This window comes from Apteryx mantelli, chromosome 1 (genome assembly GCF_036417845.1).
Source record: "Apteryx mantelli isolate bAptMan1 chromosome 1, bAptMan1.hap1, whole genome shotgun sequence".
Classification (NCBI taxonomy): Eukaryota; Metazoa; Chordata; class Aves; order Apterygiformes; family Apterygidae; genus Apteryx; species Apteryx mantelli.
In genome coordinates, this window is record NC_089978.1 from 158,598,571 (window position 1) to 158,622,206 (window position 23,636).

The following is a 23,636-nucleotide window of genomic DNA, read 5'->3' on the forward strand; positions in this document are numbered from 1 at the left end:
AGATCACTGAGGAGACCAGATGCACGTGCTGTCTGTGCCTCGTTGCTGCGTACATACGTGCACAGAAAAAGGCCTTTTATTTTTTTTCTCACCAGATGAGATGCTACCACCTGCCTTTGTCATAGGGAGGCACTGCCTGCTAAAGTGTAATGAGTACTTCAAAGAAAAGAACACTATCACCTGTATTTACAGCAGACCTTTGGCAGTCACAATAGCTTTTGAAATGCCATGCTGATTTGATTTTTAAGCTGGTGAGAGTAACCGTTTTCCCTTTTTTCTTCTATTCTTTGTGGGAAATTTTATTACCTGGAGAGAGCTGTTGTAGCAGTTCTACCATCCATTATACCAGGAAGAAGGAGGAGAGGTGAAGGGGCAGAAGAGGACTGTGAAGGAGGGCATTCCCACAAAACCGGTGTGATCAGTGCACCCTACAGGAGCACGGAGATGAGAAATAAGAGGCATAGCCACTGCAACACTTGAAGTCTTAAAAATCTATCAATGCCTGAAAGTCCTAGATGCCCTGTCACCAAGTGTAGCTGTGCTGCCAGGGGAAGGTGCTGAGTGTTTGTCTGGGCAGTAAGTTGCAAGCACAGATTTTTTAGGAGGCTTAATGCATTTGGAGGTGGAGTTAGACACCTCTACACCTTCACACTCACCCTGTCCTTACAGTGAAAAATACTAGGGAGAGGAGCAGAGATGTATTCTTGCAGTCCAGTTACTTCTCTGTCTGTTTTTGATTCTCACTTAAAAACAAAAACATTTTGAAATTATGCAGCCAACACTTTAACCAATCAGAAAAGCTTATTCTAAAACTGCAGGTAAGTTTCAGTGAAAAATGCAGGTGAGCTATAAGGGTGATTTTTTTTCTTCTATTGTCTCCTTTTCATTCAGGTTTTTCTCTTTTAGTGCTGGAACAGTTTATAGAACCTACAGCACTATAGTCTGAGATGGAGGGGGGAAGAAAGATTAGGAAACACGCCAGTCCATTCCCCCTTTTCTTCACCCTCTAGATGTGTTTTCATAGGAAAAAATTTCCTCCCAAAATTGCTCTGAAATACAAACAGATTGTTGTTCTTGGCATTTATCAACTTGGAGGAAGCAGCTGCAATAAGCAATGCAGGTGACAAGTCTCCAAAAAGTCAATCACATGGCTGGCCAGCTATTCAGCTGACTGACTTCTTGCGTTAACTGTAGAGCCAGGCAGTCTCGCCATTTAGTCCATCAATGTTAGGTTTGAATGTCCAGATAAGCTTGCAGTTTCTGTGCTTTGTTCTGGCTTACCAGTTTATGCAGGGGATGGGTCAGGGATGGCTTTGACCAGCCTGTCACAGCTGCTGTCAGGCCTTGAATGCCTTCATACAGAGAACCATTGGGCAGGTTGCCGAGAGACTTCAAGTTTTAGTGGCCCCTGCTTGCCAGCTGCCTCCTGAGAGGCTGATCTGTGTGCTACCATTGAGCTGTGTGGGTGAGTGAGCATGAAGACAGGCCATCTTTTTCAGCAGATTGTCTGAAAATTCTCTGTTAAATAATCCAGTGGAAAAATCTGACTCAGCTTTAGTCTTCTACTCTTGAATGTCACCCGAAGAACCTTTAGAAACTGCCTGTGTAATGGGGCTTGAGATGTTAAATTTAACTGCTATAATGAAGACGATATATGCATAAATATTTGAGGAATGCTGTTTTGTTTTCCTAGGGAACTATTGCATTTGTTTAACCTGCTATGGTGAAGACTGTCTGCTTTGTGCATTTTTTTTTCCTCTGCCTCAGTCTACTGAAACAAATAGGATGGTAATCAATACTGATTTTAGCCTGCAAGTAATCTAATCTTTGTATGAACACTTGCTTTCATGACTGTCATTTTCCAGTTTTTTTGTAACATGGCAGTAGTAATGGCACTAGTAATGAGAGTAGTAAAGAGTCTTCATCTTGCTGCATGGGGTGGGTAGAAAGTATCTTTTTATTGAATCATAGGAAAGAGTACATATTTGAGGAAGTTGGCAATTGTCTATACAAATCATAGCTCTTACACTGGTTAGTTGCAGTTTATTATAATGGAAATGGTATGGCAAAGCAATCAACATCAAATGCAGCTCACAGGAAATGACAGATTCCAAAGGTTTCTTTTTCTTTTCCTACCCAATCCAACATCAAATGCTTTCATTTAGCTTGCTAAGAAGAAAGAAAATACAAAAGATTAATAAAATACACATGAAAACCAACGGAAATGGACACAGGGGAAAATGTATGTGAAAATGCATGAAATGTGTCCAAAAAGTCTCCCCTTTGATAGGCTATCCCTATGACTGCTTTGAGAGCAGAGTGATGTTGTCCTAATAAACTGAAAAAGGGTAGATAAACTTTTTAAATGTCATTGTCTAGATTCCAGAAACAATTTCTTATATATATATTTTTTTCTTTTAGTTGCAGGCCTAATGTTGAGGTCTGTATCTACAATCTGGAGTCTTAGCACTAAATATTGCCATGTTAGAAAGAGAGCTTTGATTTATTGTGTATTAAGTTCTTGTATGGATTGAATAACTGTATTGTGTGAGGCCCTTGGACAATACGTTCAGCAGTCATGATTCAGCACCGATGAATAACTTTAAATATACAAATATAATCTCAGAAATGAACATGAGATAAGGGTTACCCACTTGAACATAAGATAATGCTCTCTTAGCACACAATTAGTTTACATACTTTTTCGCTATCCTTTTGACTTGTGCATATAAAGATCAGCAACTAGAGCTGTAGCTCTTGTTTACTGCAAGGATGATTTCTGCAAAAAAGCTTCAAGTGTATTTTTTACTTTATAAGAAAGCTATTGAATCAAGACCCTGGGAAAAGAGCCCATCCCATTAAGGACTTATTTACACTCCCATTTGTCTCAGCCACTGTTAGCCAAAGTTAACCCAACTGTAGCTAACCAAAGCTTTTCTTTTATTTCTAAAGTGGTTTTAAGAAGGTGTTTTGCCTAGTAATTATTGTAAACTCAACCATCTGAGGGCTAAGTGGCTCTCTGGCCTCTGTGCATGGGTTGAATTTCACCCATAGGGGAAGTTGTTTTGTCCAGTTCCTTTCTTAACCTTTGATTTTCCAGTCTTTACAGAATATTACATAGATTTTTTTTTAAAATGACATAAAAATGTGAGTCTGTATTTCTAAAAGATAAGTATTTGAAGAAGATAGTGATTAATGTGTTGCTTTTCCAAAAAGCCCAAGGTTAACTGTCATATGCACCTTGCAGAAACATTAGAAGATGTGACCCAATGAACTTAAATGTATAAATATTTTTTTAATAGTTTGCTTGGATATCTGAATGTGGAAAATCTAGCCTGTGGTCCTCTGGCTTACATGGGGGAAGTGGACTGCAGAATAACATGCAGCGTGACGTGGACACGCTGCTCACATGAGGTGAAAATTTCCTTGCTGGTGTAGCTGAATCAGCCACAATGGCAAAGCTACTCACCCTCTCCTGCAAATAAATTAGTGCTACTGTGTGTGTGGAAGGCTGTCTGAATCTAAGCCCATGTTCCACTTCCACCTTTGTGTCTAATCTTTTAGCTGATTGCCTCTATAGCTTTATAGGAAACACTAGCCACAAGGGCTTTGCTAACAGGCTGCTTAAGTAGGGGCTTTTGACTTGTATTTGATGGTGTGACTTTGGCAGTTTAAGGAGTTACTTCTATGTGCTGTCCTCTCTCCCTGCAGCAGAGGTGGCAGAACAGAGTATGCGCCTGTGAACCAGCAACATCAAGGAAGGGCCAGAGTTACTAGCAAGGAAGGGTTTGCACTCACAAGCTACCACGCTGGTGTGAAGGAGTTGGGGCTGGGCCAGGCAATCTGGTTTGTTCTTTTATGAGAAATGAGCTTTGGCAGCTGGGCTGACAATGCTTTAAGTTGCAACAGAATGTTCCCATGCTCATCTGTCAGTCCTTATTTGTGTTTATGAACCATCAGAACAGTTTGATGTGCATTATGGCTGAATCATAATCTAGGAGTTTCTAAATAATATTTAGATACACAAGAGCTCCTGGAGCAGTCATACAAACCTGCAGTGCCCTGCCCTTTGTTTCAATGGGCAATGTGAATGCAGAGATTGCACACACAATGCACACAGATGCGAAAAGACACAGGGCCCCAATGAAAGAAGCACTCATAAGAACCTGCAGATTAAAAAAAAAAAAAAAAACAGTTCAAGCATCAGTTCAGTGATGTGGGGGCCTGGCAGTTAATCAGGAATTAAAGAGTAGACAACGGATCACAAAAATCTGAGACTCAACAATAGCTGGAAAAAACAATGTCTTGTGAATCTAACAGTTTTCAGCATATAACAAATACTAGCAAGCTAAGCTCAGAGAAGAAATGTGTACAGATCTACATCTGGCAAAGACTACGTAAGTACAAACATCAGACGAAGAACTAATGAGTTGACAAAAAAAAAAAGGAAATTTAAATACATGCCCCCCCCCTTTTTGTGAACTTCAAGGGTTTTCTCCATTTATTTAATAGCAGTATTTAGCACAAACTTTGCCAACATATCATTGGCTCATTAAAAAAAGAAAAAAAAAAAAGTAGAAGCTGCAAATCTATTCCACAGTGTTAAGAGGAATGAGCAGTCTAGACCTTTACCACTCAACAATTGACATACCATATTAAGATGATACTAAGAGTGCTCTTACTTGTGCTATAAACGGTGCCACCATCGCTCCAACACGACACAAGGACCCACTTGTTCCCATCCCCAGGGCTCGCATTGTGGTGGGGTAAACCTAGAGCAGGCCAGAAAGAACTCAAATTACTGTCCCAAATAGCCATGGTATGTGTCATCTTCTTTCTTTCTTTTTTCAGAGAGAGAAGCCCGTTGCATTATTGACGGCAGCTAGTGGGATGAGCTACAAAAAGGATTAAAGACTCCTTTGGGTCTCATTTGGGTCATTACAAATCTGCCATCTCTTGCCCAAAGTGAAGCTTTAGGGTAAGCCAGTCAAAGCTGGCCGTGGTCACTCTGTTATTTTCTTCCCACAGACACTTCCTTTCCAGCTGGGGTGGGCCATTCAGGTCAATGTCATAGAGCTAGGTGCTAAAGGGAGAACTTAATATCTATTGCCAGACCCTGTATTTGGAGAACAGGAAAACAAGTATATTCTCTGCAGCCTTCAAGCCAGCCTATTTGTATAAGCAGCACATCCATGGAAAACACCTTTGGGAGGAGGAAAAAAAAAAAAAAAGCAAATCTGGACAAGAAACCTCCAGGCTTAGAGGAATATGCTTTGTGGATTTTTTTTTTTTTTTTAATCTCCCCAACACCTGTGCCAATAAAGCACTTAAGCATATGTTTTGCTTAATTTAAGTCCTATTAATGTCCCATTAATGTCAATAGATTTTAGCAAGTATAGTCATTTAAGCCTCTATATAAATACTTGACTGAACAGGGCCAAGCCAATGGAGGTAAGGTAACTCAAGAGGAGTTCAGGCTGGTGGGTGGAAAGGGGATTTCCACATATGGTTTTGAGCATTGATTAAATTGTGCATAACAGTGGTTTATGACATAGCCATTCCAGCAGTGGTCTTCACCTCAGCAGCATTCAATTCTGGACCATTAAAAGATTAATATTTACTTAAGGCTGGGGCATTCTTAACTATAGTGTGTTATTAAAAGTACTGTACAGTATCAGGCCAACCCAGAGAGGTACTTCTGTTTGCTTTTTATCACACTACTCAATCTGAAAGGTGATATGTTTAATTTTGCAATTTTTTTTTTTTAAATGCATACTTAACTCATGGAAGTCATTGCTCCAAACTTTTGTGAAGGACAAGTTCTCTGACAGATTAAAACTATTTGCAGACAGAACACAGCCATTTCCATTAAGTGACAAAGTATGTATATAAAACCTTATATACTACCTCAATCCCTTAAGTGCTGGAAAAGGTTCCTTTCAGTGGTAGCCTATCTTCTAACTTTCCAGGGGTTGAGGAAGGGGAAGAGTGGGTTTTCAGAAGATGCTGGTCCAAGACCTCCTCAAAAATAGCATTTCCCAGCAGCTGCCCAACATGTGGCTCAGCAGGGCCACCTGCTCTTGCCGTCTCCAACTAGTTTTCTGGTTCCTTCTCCGAAATCATAGACAAAAGCAGTGGGGCCAGGAAACCAGAGATATGCAGTTCAAGAAAAGTCACTCTAGTTAATAAATATGGCAGCATTCTTGGGTATAGGCAAATGGGCTTTCCTTCACCAGAGCAGCCTAAAGTACTTGCAAAAGGACCCACCTCTGCTGTGTAAATGTAGATGGTGTTGAAGTTTGCTGAAACCAAGGCACGTAGCATGAAGAGAAACCCAGTCATGCCCGCACTAGAGAGAAAGCGATATGAAGCAAGAATTAGTAGCACTGAACAGCAAACACAGAGACACAACCTAATATACTCACTGCCGTAAGGCATTTGCCACTTTAATATAAGGGAAGGTGTAAAGAAAAGTTGATAGCTGACAAGTGTAAGCTTTCTTTAATCCATTGGCAAGGCATGTTTGACAATGAACTATTGCACATTAGCTTTCTTTTAGAGCAAATTTAGAGGCTGGAGCAGATGAGCTGAGCAGGGCTGCAAGGGCTCAGCTAGTAACTGTTTGCATTATGGTGGCATCTGCCTTCCAGCCTAGCCCTCTCTTTTTGTCTCTGTGGAACTGTTGCACATAAATATAATGGCCAGGCTCAGGCTAGAGATAAGGCAGAGAAAAATGAAAATAAAAAGAGCAAAGAAGTAGGTGCCTTAATGAAAGACCATAAGCCTCCTGACAGGGGCTCATATAGCTTAAAGACTCTTAGCAGTGTCCCTCCCCCAGCTCCCCAGTACATCACTGATCCTCCAGGGTTCATGGCCCACAGGGCAAGACCACTGTGTAAATCACTGGCTAGCAGCCATCAAGGTACCAGCTAGTTTAAAGGAAACTTTTAACTTGAAAGTCCATTTCAGATGGCCGAGGTTCATACTGACTTCCAGTAACTCTTCAGCTCTGCCGCCTGGAGAAGAGTCTTGTAAATCCCTGCAAATCAAGCTGATAAGTAGAGCATCCACTGAAACCTTCCCCTTGGTGACTTGAGCTTCTTTGGAGTGCCTGACTCTACAAGTTAGGAGGCATGCACAGTAGTGCCAGAAAAGAAAAGAAAAAGAAAAAAGAGGGAATGGTACAACTTATTTGTAATGGATGTTGTTTACATTATTTTTAGTTTTCCAGACTACGCTAGTTAGCAGCTTGTTGAACACTTTGAGGAAGGCATTTGGGCTCAGTAATGTAAGTTACTCCCTTGCCACACACACCCCCTGTCACCACAGCCTCTGTTGCAATAGCTTTTCTGGGAAGTGCAGGGAGTCAGCTGGTGATTTTTTTTCTCCATGTGTACAAGAATTACTGGGCTGACCAGCTGGTGACCTGAGGCTACCGTAGATACTGCCATCTGCCCACAGTATTGCAACCCCCCCTACCCTTCAATGATGGCAGCATGCTGAGCTTATAGCCTACCTCGAAGTGCAGATATTGAGAAGAAGAAAGAATAGTGCTGTACAGGTCATGGTTATACACAGGCTCAGGCGTCTCCCGAGGAAATTGATGCCTAGAATGTTCAAGGGATTTACTGAAGACAAAAAAGAAAAAAAACAAAATGTTAGATGACTTAGTTGTAATGTATGTCTGTGTTCATAGACCTCAGTGCCTTATGCAGTATGCCTCAAAACCCCTCATCCTGAGTGCCTACCAAATGCACTATAAAATGTCAACTCCTGTAATTCCCCTCCCGTACCCAAATCCTGTAATTTGCGTGCACCCTCATCTCCTTCCTTGCAGTGGATGGAGCCTGTCTGTCTCTGACACTGCCGTGCTGAGCCGAGGCTCGACACCAGCAGCAGCCCTGCTGGCTGCTCCCCCTGATGCTCCTGCCTCAGGCATGGCTTCAGGAGAGAGGCCGAGTTTGCAAACTGTGTCTGCCCCGGGTGAGGAAGGCACAGTTTGATGAGCACCTCCCTGTGCCGCCAGCAAAGTCAGTGTGGCCACAGGTCTGGGGGCTTTCACTGCCTCTGGCTACAGCCCAACAGAATGCTTGGGCCCCAGAATGTGCCCTGCCGAGGCCATGCGGGAGCTGAAAGCTAAGTGCCCACCTGAGTGCTTCACTGGCCTGGACCCAGCATGAGCTTCAGCTGCAGGATCCCACATTTCATTGCTTAATGTTTGCCTCCCAGGAGTGTTGAAATACTAAACCTGCAAATAGTGCCAAGTTCTTTCAGCTCCTTGGCTGAAAGGTGCCATGCAAACACCTTTGCACTGGCCTATCATCCCCCAGCAGCCCCTGGACGAGGGGGATTTACCAGGAAGCATTTTGGTTTTGTTGTGGATTCACTGGGCACACTTTGTTGCCTTTTATCATAATGTTCAGCACAGGATCCGCCCCTGAGGCTAATATCTTTTCTAAGGTAAGGCATGTGTGGTGCATTCATTTACATCAATATGACTACCTGCAATCCTTGCTTACTTATGAATTTCCCAAAGCTGTATGTCTGAGAATTTGTTTAGAAGCCAGTATTGGTTCTGGTAATTTAATGCTTGGGCAATTTGATCTTGGAGTTTAAGACAGTTGGTATGTACTGACTGCAAAGGAGGTCTTTGGTGGTGAAAGAACTCACACTGTCATCAAAAGTTGCATTACTCACCTGGGGAGGAATGCCCTCCCTTGCCCCTTGCCAGCAGCTCATAGCCTATGCACCAAACCTTCACTTTGAAGACCCTCTGCCTGGCGGTTGCCAGCAAAACTGAGGACATGTCAACCCCCTATATGTCACTAAGTGCATGCAAAGTGAAAAGCTTTCCAGAGAATATTAACAGGCTATAAAAAAAGAATGAAAAGCTGGGGCGGGGGGGGGAGGGGGGTTACATGCGATCTCTCCGACTGTGCTGATGATCATGGTCTGGTAAGCAGAAGGGCCGAATAAGCGACAGTGACACGGGCTCCGGCTCTCCTCGGAGACATCTCCAGCTTCCTCCCCTGCTGGTGCTGGAGAACCACAGACTATATCCCGTTCCAGTAATTCAGCGCTGGCCAAGATAACACCATAATAAGCAAAAGCGATGCCAAGCCTGTGGGAAAGAATGGGGCAATGATGAACAGCGAGAACAATGGGGAAGGTAAGGAAATATTCCGGCACTGAAACACAGCAGGTTTTGGGTACCCCATGTCAGACACTCTGCCCCCAGCAGTTGGGTTGTGCATTGTGGAGGACCCTGTCAATTAGCCAGAGCCTGGTGGTGACTCGTGTACACACCACGTAGATGCACACCCGGTGCATGGCACTCTACTCCAGTGCACATCTGCCTACCTCTTATCCTCTGAGGAAACCACCCCAGCTCTCAGTTCATGTGTCCACTTGCCCATTAATGCTGCTCCTTGCTGGCAGCAGCTAACCTCGACTGCCTAGCGTGCCCTCAGCAGAACGAGCAGGAAAGTGCCTTCTGAAGGGGAAGCTCACCTTGGCACTTTCCAAGGCTCTTGCACTGCGGGCTCAGGATGGAAACCTTCACACTGGCTCCCTGCACCACGTGCACTTCTCCCCCTGCTCTGCCTGTAACCCTTGCACACACATCATGCCTCTGCCTCCATGGATGCAGCCACACAGCCCAAGTGCATGGCTGCAGGGGCTGGCTGGCTGCAGAGGGCTCCAGGGAACCGAGCTGAGTCTTGGCTGGCACAGGGCAGCCGGGCTGGCTCTGTGCAAAGCCACCTGAGGTTCAGCAGGGCTTATTAGCTGAGGCACAGCTCTGTGCAAACACAGCCACGCTGCTCCCTGACTGAGCTGGCTCCATGCATTTGTGCTGCTACACGCCAGCACTAAGAAAGAAGAGTGCAACAGTGCATGCATGCATACATGCATCATCTCCCCCCCCCTCCCTATCACTCCTGCGTTTCCTCTCTATCACTGCTGCGTTACTGCAAGTAAGGAAAAGATGACTGAAGAAGCCATGAAGGCCACGTGTTCTCATTGGGAGATTACCACCAAGTGTTTGCTCATTTGAAATCAATACAGCCCTGACAGCACTTTATGGCGTTAACCTTGCTAAACCAACCAGATGCTCACATGCTTGGTCACAGTCATGTTATCAACTTCCTGCTCCAGTTTCTGTCAAGGATAATGCTGCCCACCCCCGAATTGTTTTAAAATGAGGGTCATTGGCTAAAGCACCACAATCCATTGCTGGCCATTGAGCAGTAGCTGTGGTAATGCAGAGCTGCAGGCGAGCTGGGAATGAGCCAGCCCAGTATCCAATCCACTTTCTGGTGTGCTTGGGCTGGTGAGTTGCTCATGCTGCTGTCTCGTGGGGGAGAACGTGCTCCTTCATTTCCTTTCCCTCTTGCAGGGCTGTAAATGGAGACATTTTCGAAACTGTCCCTGCCTGGAGGGCCCTGTCCAGGGAGTCTCTAAATCAGATCCTACTGCTTGGAGCTCACATGTAGCAACTGTCCAGGTTTTAGTCTTTATTGTTCCTGCACAGTGACTTTCCAAAGGAGTTTTCAGTACTGACTGGAGAGGCTCAGATCGCACCCTGGCTTGCTGTCAAGAACATAGCATTAATGATGGCAGCCTTGCTGTGTCATTATCAAATAATTCAGCTTATGCCTAATCATAAGCAGGCCGAGAAGTAATTTTCACTTTTTTATTCCCCCCAGCAGTTTTGGAAACAAGCTCCAGCATCCAGACTATGAAATGAGCTGCCTTGGGAACATGGGGGGGATGCTAAGGGCACAGAGGGATGGGAAAGCAAACCCCCAGAACATGCCAGTGACTCCCAGGAGAGCAGAAGAGAAAGAAGGATTTAAAAAAAAGGATATTTCATAATATTCATACAAGTTCGGGGAAAAACATAAAAGATTCAAGGCCTGACTTAGCAAGATTTTAGGTCAATGAGCTCCCACGGACCCATTATTTATACATTTCTATTCCAGACAGCAAAGTCAATGAAACATATATTAACCAGACACACAGCTACTGGGAACATTGCATATGAAACTCATCTTCTCTTCAATTTTAATTTTCCCAGGCCAGCGGCACTGCTAACATTTAATAAGTTTCTGTCCGAGTCCTATTTCACTGATACAATGGCTGGCCTGCAAAGGTGGTACATTTGTCCTCCTCTCAGGAGGAACAAGCCTGCAAAAAAAGTGAAACCCAGTTCAGGGCACGTTCTCACACTGCCGGCAGGCGTGAGCTTGCTCTTGCAGCTGTCACGTGAACCACAAGCTCTGTGGCCAGGCTCCTACAGCACTTAGACTGAGCTAACCTGTCCTGCAGAAAGGCTCCTGACTACCTACAATATCCTGCCTTGACAGCCATTGAAGTCCATCCTTTTCTGCCTATGTTAAAGCTGACCAACATCAGGCGTTTAAGGTATTGTATGAGGACAGGCAAGCCTGTAGCGTCCCATGCCCTGCACACTCTCCCTCCAGCCACCAACGATTTGTGGCTCAGGGGCTTCCTGAGGCAGAAGTGGTGTCTTTGAAATGGCAGAGTCAATAGGAGACTTCTGCTCCCTACACACGTTCAAATGAAAGAAGGAGCTGATAAGTAAGAGAAAAAAGAACAATAAAACGATGCTTTTTTACCATATGATCCATATTTGTAACGTGGTTCTTAAGTATTTGGGGTGTATGAGGTCCTTGAATCTTCCTCTGCTTTCCTGTAAATCATTTGATAGAAAGAGAAGTTTAGAAAAAAGCTTCTTAAATATAGGGATGAGTGTTCTGCTGTGGCAGCTGGCACTCCAGGTACCAGCACCCTTCACTGGTGGGACAGACAGACAGACAGGGTGTGGCAGTACCATGCCAACTGTCTCTCTTCCCAGAGGATGCACGCAGGGAGGACACGTAGCAAAGGATGGAGGGGAGAAGAAGACCAGCACCCTGTTCATCACCAATCCCCTCTGGCCTCCCCTCCTGGTGTTCAGCTCCCACAGTGACAGGTCGGGGTCAAAACTGGGCAAGATGCTGGATGGACACGTGGTTGCTCCTGCTTGGGCTAATGCTGCTTGGACTGGCAGCAGCTCCCGCTTTGGCTGGTCCCGAAGAGGGACCTGGTGTCAGAGGGTAGACCCTACCCACTGCATGGCCGTGTCTCTTCCCTTGCCAGAGCTGCGGCGCCCTGCAGGACTCAGCCTTTGGCCCGCTCTTCATGCGGGGAGCACAGGCCTGGAGTTGGCTGCTCTGGATGTGGAGTAAGGTGATGACCACGTTTACCTTGCCGGGAGGGCTGAAATGCTGTTGAGCAGAGAGGCAGGCAGGCACTGGTGGGGGGGCCTGCATGGCCATGGCTCCCTGAGAGTGGGCAGCCACGCTGGCACCCTGCCTCCAAGGGGAGATGAGTTCACAGGGACGGTTTGGGTTGCCTTTTTTTCCTCCTTATTATTGGTTAAGACTGGGAGGGTACACAACTAACAAAAACCCTTCACACAGCCAGTGTGATTCCATTACATAAATTCAATTAAACTACAGGGAAGCTTTAATCCTAATTAATTCCAATACAATAGCACCATCTTGCATGAATTGCTAAGGACAATGCCTGGTGCCTGTGGGATTGAATAGGCAGCAAAGAGGTCCAGGAAAGGGACTTTAAAGGGCTGGAAAATAATCTTGAGGACCTCTTTGTCCAGGCTTCCTTTCTTGGGGGTAAAAGGAGCCACCTGAATAAGTCCCTCCATGGCAGTCCTTCCTGCCGGTCAGCGGGGCCCAGACTGATGGTAACGGGGAGCAGCCGGGTGCTCCAACCCGCACCTCCTCTCCTGCTTGTGCGCGCTGACACATGCTTGTCAGGCACATTGGTCAAGAAGTGATAAACCCCAAGGCTGCATCCCCTCTCGTCTGTGAAAAACGACCTGTTTCCCTTGCGGTCTGTTGGGCTCCTGTGTCGCTTGGATGCTTAGAAGAGGTGGAAGCAATGATAGAACTGGCTGCTTGAAAGGGCCTGCCCTGCTTCGACCCTCTTTGACTGGTCTGGTGACTTCAGAGACTTGGGGAATTGGGATCCAGCACATAAGCAAGGTGAGAGGTTGGAAAAAGACCAGGAATACTAGCAGCTCACTTTGTGGGAATCCACCACAAGAAGCATTTCTATCTATCTGCTTAGAAATGGCAGATAAATTCCAGAACTTTCAGAAGCTAGTAGGTTAGAAATTTTACTAATGCCTGAGGTGCAACTGACAGTCATTGGACCAGCAACCTGCAGTGGCTTCAGGCCATAGATGGAAGCCTGAGCGTCTCCTGTGTTCGCACGTAGGTGTTTCCAGTGTTCTCATTTCTCCTGGGGAGAAATGGGTGGGTTTCACCTCACAGGAAGGACCCCTTGCTCTCTGCAGCCCGACAGGCCATATTCCTCAGAAGAACTCTGAGGAGCAAATCCTGTATCCCATGGTACACTGGGAAACCATTGGGAGTATCGATGAGCAGTAAGGAAGAATGGTCTCTACGGGGAGCCCTTTTTGTGGTAAAAGAAGCAAATCTTTTCTCAGACTAACATGCATCTGACTGAAAACAAAGAATGAAAAAAACCCACAAACCTAGAAACTCCTATTCCATTTGAGGGTAAGATTGCTGCCAAGACATGCTTGGCAGTCTTGCTCCATCCTCTCGAATCTCAGAAATGCTGTGCACTCTGCCCAGGAACGGTGCACAGAGCAGAGCCAGCAGCTCATGCTTACGTTTGCAGGCTCCCTCAGGATCCCTTCAGGCATTGTCGCGCGGTTCATCCTGGCGATCCTCCGCAGCGTGGCCACGGCAGCCTCGTCGTTTCCCGTGGACACGTTGTACCTAGCGGACTCTGGGATGAACTGAAAGCGGAGGAGAGTTAGAAAGCATTTCTGTCCATATCTTTCCACCAGACACTACACAAATGTACCTACATGACTGCCAGTTGCACTTCGTGTCCAGAGGTCCAGCCATATGAGCCTGACAGAGTGATGCATGAGCTAAAAAGCCTATTGCCTTTCTTCCTCCCCAGCCAGGCCTGGTCGCACCATGGTCTGGATTTCCCCATGGGCTGAGGCCTCCCAGCTCCCCACCACCCTGCATGGCAGGGAGCTGGCCCTGCCTGGCGTGCCCATTTCATGTGCAAGCTCCCAGGGGTCTGGGAGTCTGGGATCTGCTACTGAGCTGCCTGAAACAACCACGCATGAGAGAGGGAAGCCAAAGACAACAGTTTAGAAGAAAAACCCTTAATTTAATTAATTAAAATTTTAAAATGGAATGAGGCACATATCACTCACTCACATCAAAGTCTTGGGAGACTCAACAAAATTGTTAAATTAAAAAAAAAAAAGGAAGACGTGATTAAGATTTAGGAATGAATCATTCATCACTAGAATTTGACATTCACCCATCCCTTCTGCTCACCCCAAAATAAAACAGCTTTTATTGAATGGTGCATATAATAAATTATAAATATTTACATGTATATTACTGAAAACATAAATTTAAGGCAACTCTTTTTTCAAGTGATATATGTTGACTGTGCTGTTATTTCTTTTAGATCAAAAGCTGTTGCTACCCATTTTTCCTGGCACAAATAATCAGGGAAATCAAATATCACAGATATACAAGTGGATATTCACAGCGATCTTACATTTGACTGCACAGATATCACTACAGATGAACTTGTGTGTTCATTCAGCCGAAAAGTAGGGATTTTACATTCCCGCGACTTGCTCACCCAATCACAGCTAAGCAGTGTAGTGCCCACTAGCACTATCAGTAGGGATTTTCCACATCATTCCACAGAAATAAAACGGTCCTCGTGTCTGAGGCTGTTATTTCTGAAGAAATGAATAGACCCAGGGAAGACGCAGTCGGCTAAGTTTGCTCTGTACCTTATTTATTGAGGCTTCTTTGCTCAGTTCTAGTAAATTTAAAGACTGAAAAGAGTGTATGGGAGTCAGCAATAGACTGAAGGTATTAGTTGTTGTGGTTTCTTGCATACCCTGTCTAGCCTGTCCTTATCTCAATGCCATTACCACAGTCTTTCAGTACCACTGGCAGGACCTGACACCAGTGCCAACGGAGCTGGGGGGCCACAGTGGGGTAGTAAAGCTGGAGGCAGCAGCTGTCTCCTGCTGGGCATCATCTCCCCAGCAGCTGGTCCATGCATGCAGGACCTTCTCAAATCTCCCTGTATGAGAGGACTGCAGTGCTAAAGCAAGGATGCCACGGCAAGCCCAGGCTTCCGTGCTGTGGAGGATGATACTTCTTGGTGGCTGCATCTGAGGGAGGACACCAGGCCCATTGCAACGCTGCGGGCAAGAGGGCAGAGAGGGTCTCCTTACCTTGAAGACCAGGATGAGGATGATGCCAGGAATGGAGGCTATTCTGATCAGCCACCGCCAGCCGATGGTTGGGTTGACCACTGATGCTAGGCCAATGATTAACAAGGAGCCTGCCAACCAAAACACCTTTCCAAATGGAAATCAAGGGGTTAAAATAAATGAACATATGGCAATGATTTGTTTATTTTCATCCCTTATGGTCTCATTCCCTGGAAACATCAGGATTTGTACTGGGGAGAGCTGCGGTTCAAACTGAGCCGTCCTGTGGCTGTCTGCAAAGCTGAATTTGGGTTGAAGGAAAGAGGAAAAGATGAGGTTTGGGGGGTGGCTGAAGATAGTTTTAATTAGCTCTGGATGAAAACATATAACTTGCTGTGCCTACCATTGTACATAAAACCCTTCTACCTGCTTCTTTTGTCCTTCCATTCGCTTCCCTGCTAATGTTCATGCCTATATGACTTTTTCTCTTGTCTGAATCTCTGTGGGAAGCAGTAGATTTACAAGCACCAAAGGCAATAACGGGCCAGATTTCCACTGCTGGAAGTTGGTGGGTCTCCAGTGGACTTGATATCAGTTTACACCAATGGAGAATCTGGCCCCAAATCTGCAAGTACATTCCTCCCTAAAGTTCACTTGTAGCCATTAGGAAAAGCGTTCTTTTTAGTCATACAAAGGATCTAAGTCAATACAAAGCACAAACAAATTCATAAAAGCCACAGCCAGTTCATGAGTAATCTGTGGGCAGAAATAATGGTTTTCTGGAGAGTAATATAAGATTGTTCTTTTTTATAAATCTTTGTGTTTCTGATGACACTTTGGTAATGAAACCCTGAGATCAAACAGAATAATTAAAAGCAAATTATGCTTGACACCAAGACCAGATACAAATAGTCTTGGTTCAATCAGCAGAAAAATTCATACGCTTCCCAGATAATTTGCACGTGAATAAAGTGCCCATTGCATAAATCTGGAGCAAGAAATAACTCCAGTCACGCTTACCATGATCTTTCTCCAAGAAGTGGTCACAAACCTTCCTGGCACATCTCAGGCCTAACTTGTAACGATCTGTGCTAGCCCACTGCTGAGCAAAGCAGCGTGATCAGCGACAGCAAGGAGCACAAATTAGGATCTCACATGGAAATCGCTTCATTAATCATGTGTTATTGCCACAGTTATCTCATCTGACTTGAGACCCCCAACAAATATCAGTATGAGTTGTCAAGCTGCCCCAGCATCAGGGGCACCTCCTCAGCCCACCTTACTTTTCAGCTAGCGTCTGCATGGCTCTTTTCCCATCATGGACCCCAGACAGAGCCTGGGGCTCCTGATGCAACTACCTCAGCTGGAGATCCAAAGAGATCTGGGATGAACCCAAGCCCAAAGGCATAAGCAAAGCCAAGACATGAACACCCTCTACCTGGGGCCAAGCTCGCCTTTGGCACTGCGGCTGGTTTCCAGGGGGGCAGCTGGTCTCTCTCCCCAGGCCCCCGGCAGGCAGCATGGCAGTTAAGTACATTCCTCCTGTGGTTTTGTGCTTACAGCACTACTCTAGCGTGAGCTGTTGCTGCTGACCCCCCCCCCCCCCCATTCCTGACTGACAGTCTGTCAACGCTGACCCCATTAAAGCAGGCAACACAGTTATCAATGTGGTAACCAGAAGGTTGGATGTCAGCTGTCACTCAAAGTCCCCACGTAATGCTTGGCACATCCAATTATTTGAGAAGAAATTGCTTCTTTTCTGCACACAAGTATCTATTTACATGTTTAATAATGCAGAGTATACACTCTGGGGCACAGAAGGCAGAAGACACTTGCTCTGCCCAAGATAAATGCAGATTGTCTGGGACAAAGGCTGACTTGCTGGACACCAGGTTTCCAGACAGTAGCCAGACAAATCTCCTGGGACTCTGGGCTAGAAGGAGCAGTAACATACTCAGGCTTACCTGAGATAAAGGCAACATGTATCCTCGGTATTTGGTAGGCAAAAATTCAGTTTTTATGATAAGCCTACCAAAAAGGAAAAGAAATGTGGAGAGACAATGAGAATTTCTATACTAATCAAATATACATTCAGCTAAGTTAGTTATTGTTAGATGCTATGGCCAGTAATCTGCATGACAGCCCCTCTCCCACCACTGATCAGCCATAAATGAGGGATCCCACTCCACATCTCTGCTTCAGGCACGCTGTATTAGGAAAAGCATTGAAAAATCAAGCATTCATACCATCCCATGGTAGCTTTACTGTCAGGAAGGGCTGCTTCCTTTAACATCTCAGCTCCCACAGCCATTCTCATGGGCCTGAGGTCCATGACCTGTGGCCAGCAGCACCCTGTGCCCGCCGCAGCAGGCACCGCAGGCCTGTACTTCCACTTGGGCTTTGAGGAGGTAGAACCATGGAAGATGCTGAAATTTTGGATTTGTTCCCACTGACAGAGTTGAAAGAACAATTCATTTTTGCAAGGCTCCTAGTGAAAATCACTTTTAATATTGTGAATTTTATTCTCCTTCCACCTCACCTCCCCATTTCCTCCCAAAAGGACAACAGGTTTACATTTAAATGAGAACTTTCTATCTCAGTTCAAGAAGAAATTGTTACTTAAGCAGAACTGTTGTGACTATTTTTACAGTGAAGCAGCCTTTGCTCATCTATCACCTGCCTAATTGTTTTTATAATGTATGTGTTTAATAATCCTTCTGTCACTGATTTAATGTAAACCAGCTGTCCTCTCTACTCCAAGGCTCATGAGTCCTTGGGAACTGCACTTTAGGTAGACAGACAGGGATTCTGTGAAATTACAGAATGGCTTTTTTTTTAAAGGAGATGTGGGAATTTCCTCTCATTTCCTCTTCCAGCCCTCTCAGAGGCCCCTTCCTGCCTGTCTCCTCTAGGTCACAGCGCAGCACCAGCTTATCAGGCTGTGTGCAAGAGCAACCAGACACTACGCAGCAAATCAACCACGAGAAACTAAAGAGTCTTTCAGGCTTTAACTGGGGAATTCATCCCCTCTGGGTCTATGGGTGCTTTGCCTGAAGCAGAAAAGTGGCACCATGTTCTCATTTTTTTGGAAACAGAGCCTGGCATAATGAGACCAAATGTGGGTGCCCCACACCAATGGGGCACCTACCAGCCCTGTCACCTTTGATACAGCTGATTCAGTCCCATTTCCATTCCCCACTTTTATCCTCAAAGAAAATAACCCACTGAGAAAGTTGCATTTCCATTCCTAAGGGCTTTCCCCTCCTTCCCTCCACCCTCCTTCCTCCGTCTCAGTTTTGGGCTGGTCCCGCTATCCCCACTGGCACAAGGAGAGCACATCTCACCCTCGCCATGGCAAAGGCTTGCTTGCCATGTCAGGGCCACGAGGTGCGAAGTATCCCCTTACCCTTGCGAGTGGCCCGATACGCCACCGCCTACCATGGCCCTCAGGAACACAAACCAGATGTAGGATGGAGAAAATGAGGTCAGCAGGGAGAAATAGGCCCCCCAGAGGAAGGAGAGCAGCAGAATCTGGAAGGGCAAAATTAGAGTCATAAAAGCACGGGCTCAGTTCAGGGAAACCTCTCTGTTCAGGTTTGTGCTCCCAATATTTGGACAGTTTCCTGGGGCAAGGGTACAAGGTAAGAAGGAGGCCAGCTGGCCCCATGCATGGCTGAGGATGGGTGCCACAACGCCTACTTTCACAGCATCTGGGTTTCTACCACAGGAGAGAGCTGGTTTCCACCGCACTGACATGGACCTGCTGCTGGGGAGGCTGTGGGAGGGGCTGGCATGTCCCTGAGGGGGTTTTGAGCCCCATACTGGGCTCCCTTCAGGCTGTGTTTTGGGCACTCACATTTTAAAGTCACTCAAACCCTCACTGCAGTTGTGCCTTTGGGACCGTGCAGCAAACAGGTGAAGGGGATAAATGCCGGCAGCCCCTTCATGGGGCTGCTCAGGTAGCTTCAGTGAACCTGTGGTAGGTGCTGCTCTGGGTCCTGCGAAGTTCAGAGGGGCAGGCACAACCTGCGGTGCTCACTCACCTTCCAGCGGCCATACCTGTCAGCCAGGAGCCCAAGGACTATGCTGAAGACCATGTAGCCGAAAAACACCATCTACGAGGAATCAAAATATGGCCTGAAGTAACCAGCTATGGATTGTCCACTCCTGGAAGTACCTGGTGGCTCTGCTCTTAAAACTGAGGGTGTATTTAATGTTTTCTAAGTAGTGGGATAAACTGCAGCTGTCATTCATTACCTTAATACCAGAGCTCCTCACTGTCCAGGAAATGTGCTTTAAAACAAAAAGTCAGTAACAGTGTCCCTGACAATGCTCACGTGGCAGACAAGTGGGGCAGCATAAGTCACTCACCGTTGTCACTAAAGCCACCTGCCAGTCTTGAAGATGCCACTCACATCGGATGAGAGGGGAAACAACAGCTATTAGCATGATCTCCATGGCTTCAACCACCTTTGGGGACAAATGTGCATGTTAGCAAGCAAGCGCTGCCGCAGGGAGTGGGTTGAGCCTCCATCCTCAGTCATGCTGAGCCTGCAGACACGTCAGGCACTACATTTTGAGGCGGTTCTCTGCGTGCATTAGGCCCCATCTGAGGGGACATGCAAGGAGAACGGAGGCATTGGCACCTCCCAGCCTGTGGGGCAATTTGAGGGGAGAAAGCCCCACTGCAAATACCTCTGCTGGTTGCATACCAGGCCGCTCAGCAGTGGTGGCACAGGTAGCCCTCAGCAAGACCAAATTGCTCTGGGGCTAAGCTACTCTGCCAGCCTTGCTGCTGCTTACTGGTGCTGCAGCTGAACCACAGTGCTGTACAGTGCCTGTGCTCCTACTCATCGTGAGCGCAAGGTAAGACAGAGCATCTCAAACCTCAGCCACCTAATCTGAAGTCAAGATCTCAACCTTGCGCATGCCGCACAGTGGGAACATGCCTATGGGCCAGTACTGCAGCCTGGATGGCACACAGGCGCTGTTGACCATGGTAACTTGGCCATGGTCTGAGCCCTGTGACTGCTTGGGAAGATGTGGACACTTGGAAATGGAGCGAGGGTGATGGGGAGAGGAGAGAGGAGGTTAGAAAGTGGATATCTAAACACAATATGTGTCTAGAAAGGCTGGAAAGATTCATCCTTTGCAGAGGAGGATCTCTTCCAGCGGAGTTAGTGGAAGATCTTCAACAGTCTCCTGAAACCAGGCTGCTTGGCTAGGTACCCAGACTGGACTTAGGCTTCTAACTCACAGGTGGCCCCATAAATAAATATCAATAAATCAGTACAGTACGGTGCTGCATTGGCCCAATGGCTGTTTCCCCCTAGCAGATGGCTTTAGTTAAGAAATGAGCCATTGTTCACTCATAGCTAGAGGCCTTGAAATGATCCTGGTGGATGCATCTCCATTGCACCTTTAGCCCCAGCATGGCATCAGGTTTGTACCCCAGTTGCCAATCCAGCTGTGCTGTTAATGGAGGACCCTCGCCCTCGGGAAATTCTTCAGGCAGCCAAGAGCAAGAGAGGAGGGCAGCCCTCTGTGCCAGGCTGCACAGTGTCTGGGTGTCATGGGGGGGCAGCATGAAAAACATGGCTGGGAGGCTCAACTCAAATACTCAGACAGGATTGAAGAAATACCCCGTCGGTGCTGCCTGGTGGGACAGTGCTCCACTACCACTCCAGGGCAGAAGCTGGGCAAGGATGCTGACCGACCTGCTCGGTTTTGCCCTAAAATAGGCATGACATAGGCATAGGCACATATAAATTTTGATTGGAGAAAATACGGAAATGCTGTTTAAGAAACGTGAAAAAAATTGGGCTGCAGTACTGGCACATGGTGCCTACAACTATTATTGCACAGCAATAAGGGCAATGAGAAAAACATTTCTTAGGGCTAATATAGTTGGCCACAGAAACCTACACCAGTGCTTCCCATAATGAGGAAAAGTGCTATGTGGAATCTCCCAAACCCAATGGTTTCCACAGCTTCTTCCACCGTAAATGTCTTCTGCCCTGAACAGCAATGGAAAAGAAAGAGACAAAAAAAACCCATTAGTAGTGAAATTGTGCCTCATCAGGTCTTTCTGAAATGTAATTTTTTCATGTTACTGTGGGACTGTGCCAGAAAAACCGGTTGACAACATGCAGCAATTGCAGGTACTGTCTACTAGCCAAACAGTCCCTGGACTCGCTGGTGGTCGGGCACTTCAGGGACTAGCTAAAACAACAGCTAGCGGGGGCAGAAGCAGTCATGCATGGTGGTGGGGAAGGGCCGGTCTCGCTCCCCGTGGCCTTTCTAGCCTTGTCCTCAGCTACTGTGGGGGTTTCAGAAACCCATGCCTGAGGCAACGGACCATGTCTCTCTGGATGATGGTCCACTCCCTTCCCCTGCCCAAGCTGCCTCGCGCCCGGACCCTCTCTGTGCTGACTGGAGGAAGAGCCCACACTGGCACGGTGGATGCCAGGTGTCCCACTCCTGCCACCTCTGCAAAGTTTACAGCTGCAGCTGATGGACGTCATCAGGGGCTCCAGGCTCAGCCTTGTCTCCTGAGAGTTCATTGCTGACTTTGTTTCCCCATTTCAAGAAGAAACACAACACAGCTCAAGACTAGGGCTAGAACAGCTTTATGAACAGAGCCGTTTTAGAAAGCTGTCTGTGTACAAATACTTTTTAGCTCTTATTTAGGTAAAGTTAGAGCTAAGTCAGTTCAAACAAGTCAACATTACTTATGAAATGAAACTGAACTTGCTGAAGAATTTCAGAAGAAATCTTTTTTTTTTTTGCAAATTCAGAACTTTTTGTTTTGATGCTTTTCTACAATTTTTTTTCACTTTAAAATCCTTTTGAGATGGAATACATTTTTTTCCCCAAAATAAATGATCCAAAATGAAAGAATCCTTTGATTTCTGGGAGAAGAAAACATTTACGCATAATGGAGGATTGAGAAAACCCAGGTCAGCCAGCTCTTCCAACAAGCCTAGGTAGCAGCCGCTGGTCTGGTAGCTGGGACAGGAGAGGAGGTGTATGGAGCTGGTGCCATGTACAGAAGCCGCAGGTAACAGGAGTACCAGGAGGCTGGGACCCTCCCTTGACCCCATCTACACTGAACTGACCCCAAAATCTCTAGTCCCACCATCACAAACCCACCCTTTGGAGGCTCTTGTTTCTCTGTGCGGATTTCCTCCAAGCCGATGATAGCATTTGTTGCCTCTTTTGGTGCAGCGGCCATCTCAGCTCCTGCTGGAGTGCGCAGTCCCTGCTGGGGAAGGCTGGGGTACAACTGGGAATCCTGTGGGCAGCCACAACACCATCTCAGCATAAGCCAACAAAGCAGCTTTCTGCACAGCGCTGGATGTGTTCAGAAATGCTCAGCCATGGATTCGTTTCAGACAGCTGATAGGCAATGTCCTCTTTCTCCCCTTACCACAGTGTTTTTTTGTAAAAAATACATGGATACAAGGTGATTTAGTTGAACTGATAAAGATCGGTAATCACTGGCTGTTTTTACAGAAAGTCTGGGAAATGGCTTAGGGGAGACTCAAGACCTGCCAATGCAAGCGTGCAGGAGATGGCTTTCCCAAACTGAAGGTGATGGGTGCCTGTAGAAATGCAGCAGCAGCCAAAAGATGTTGTGTCTCCAAGGGGCAAGAAGGGATCTGGCTGGCAGTAAATTGCCTCTGTTCAAGCTCAAAATTCCCACTTGCTTGGAGCCAGGAGCTGGGTGAGCGGCAGAGCCCTGCCCTCATATGCCCCCTGCCCCTGCATAGCCAGCGTTTGCAGGCAGCCATGCACCTCCTCACCCAACCCGCAGAGGAGCCTGCCACCAGCACCTCCCAAGGCAAACATGATTCTTGGCCTCATCCACACCATTCTAGCCCCAGTCGCCTTATGTCAGCAAGGAACAGAGCCATGAATTCTAGCTTGCAACGGAGCAAAAACTGCTTTTCCCCGCTACGTTTCTGTTTTCTAACGCTAGATCCTCTGGTCTGATCACAGCCTCTTTTTCCAGTCAGAAAAGCTCATCTTAATCTCATGACTGTGGTTAAACACACCACATCCTGTAACCCCCAAGCTTTCTTGCTGCATGCATGCTCAGATGCTTGAGTTGGGGGATACAACCCTGCTTAAATTTAACAACAATCTCTCCTGTGGCCTCCCCTTGGGGATGCCAGACTTGGCCCAGGGAAGCAATCACTGCAGCCCACCTGCCGCAGACGGGCTGAGGTGTGTGAAGGGGATGTCCCGAGTGAGACAAGGAGGCTAAGGCAGGGCAACGCTTGAGAGAGTTAAAGATCGAGAACATTTCGAC

At 46.5% G+C, this 23,636-nt stretch overlaps 1 protein-coding gene across 1 annotated transcript; it reads right to left on the reverse strand.

Moving 5' to 3' along the window:
- Positions 1-35: 35 nt before the first annotated feature.
- SVOPL (SVOP like) lies at positions 36-22,556 on the reverse strand. Its single transcript, XM_067308122.1, has 15 exons — positions 22,475-22,556; positions 21,248-21,339; positions 19,694-19,792; positions 19,366-19,437; positions 18,729-18,853; positions 17,287-17,350; positions 15,344-15,469; positions 13,727-13,855; positions 11,640-11,713; positions 8,919-9,121; positions 7,517-7,628; positions 6,268-6,349; positions 4,683-4,772; positions 4,053-4,166; positions 36-2,169 (listed from the first exon to the last, which is right to left on the reverse strand). Exons 1-15 carry the CDS (start codon positions 22,554-22,556, stop codon positions 2,158-2,160), a joined length of 1,476 nt encoding a protein of 491 aa, XP_067164223.1. The 3' UTR covers positions 36-2,157.
- Positions 22,557-23,636: the final 1,080 nt, after the last annotated feature.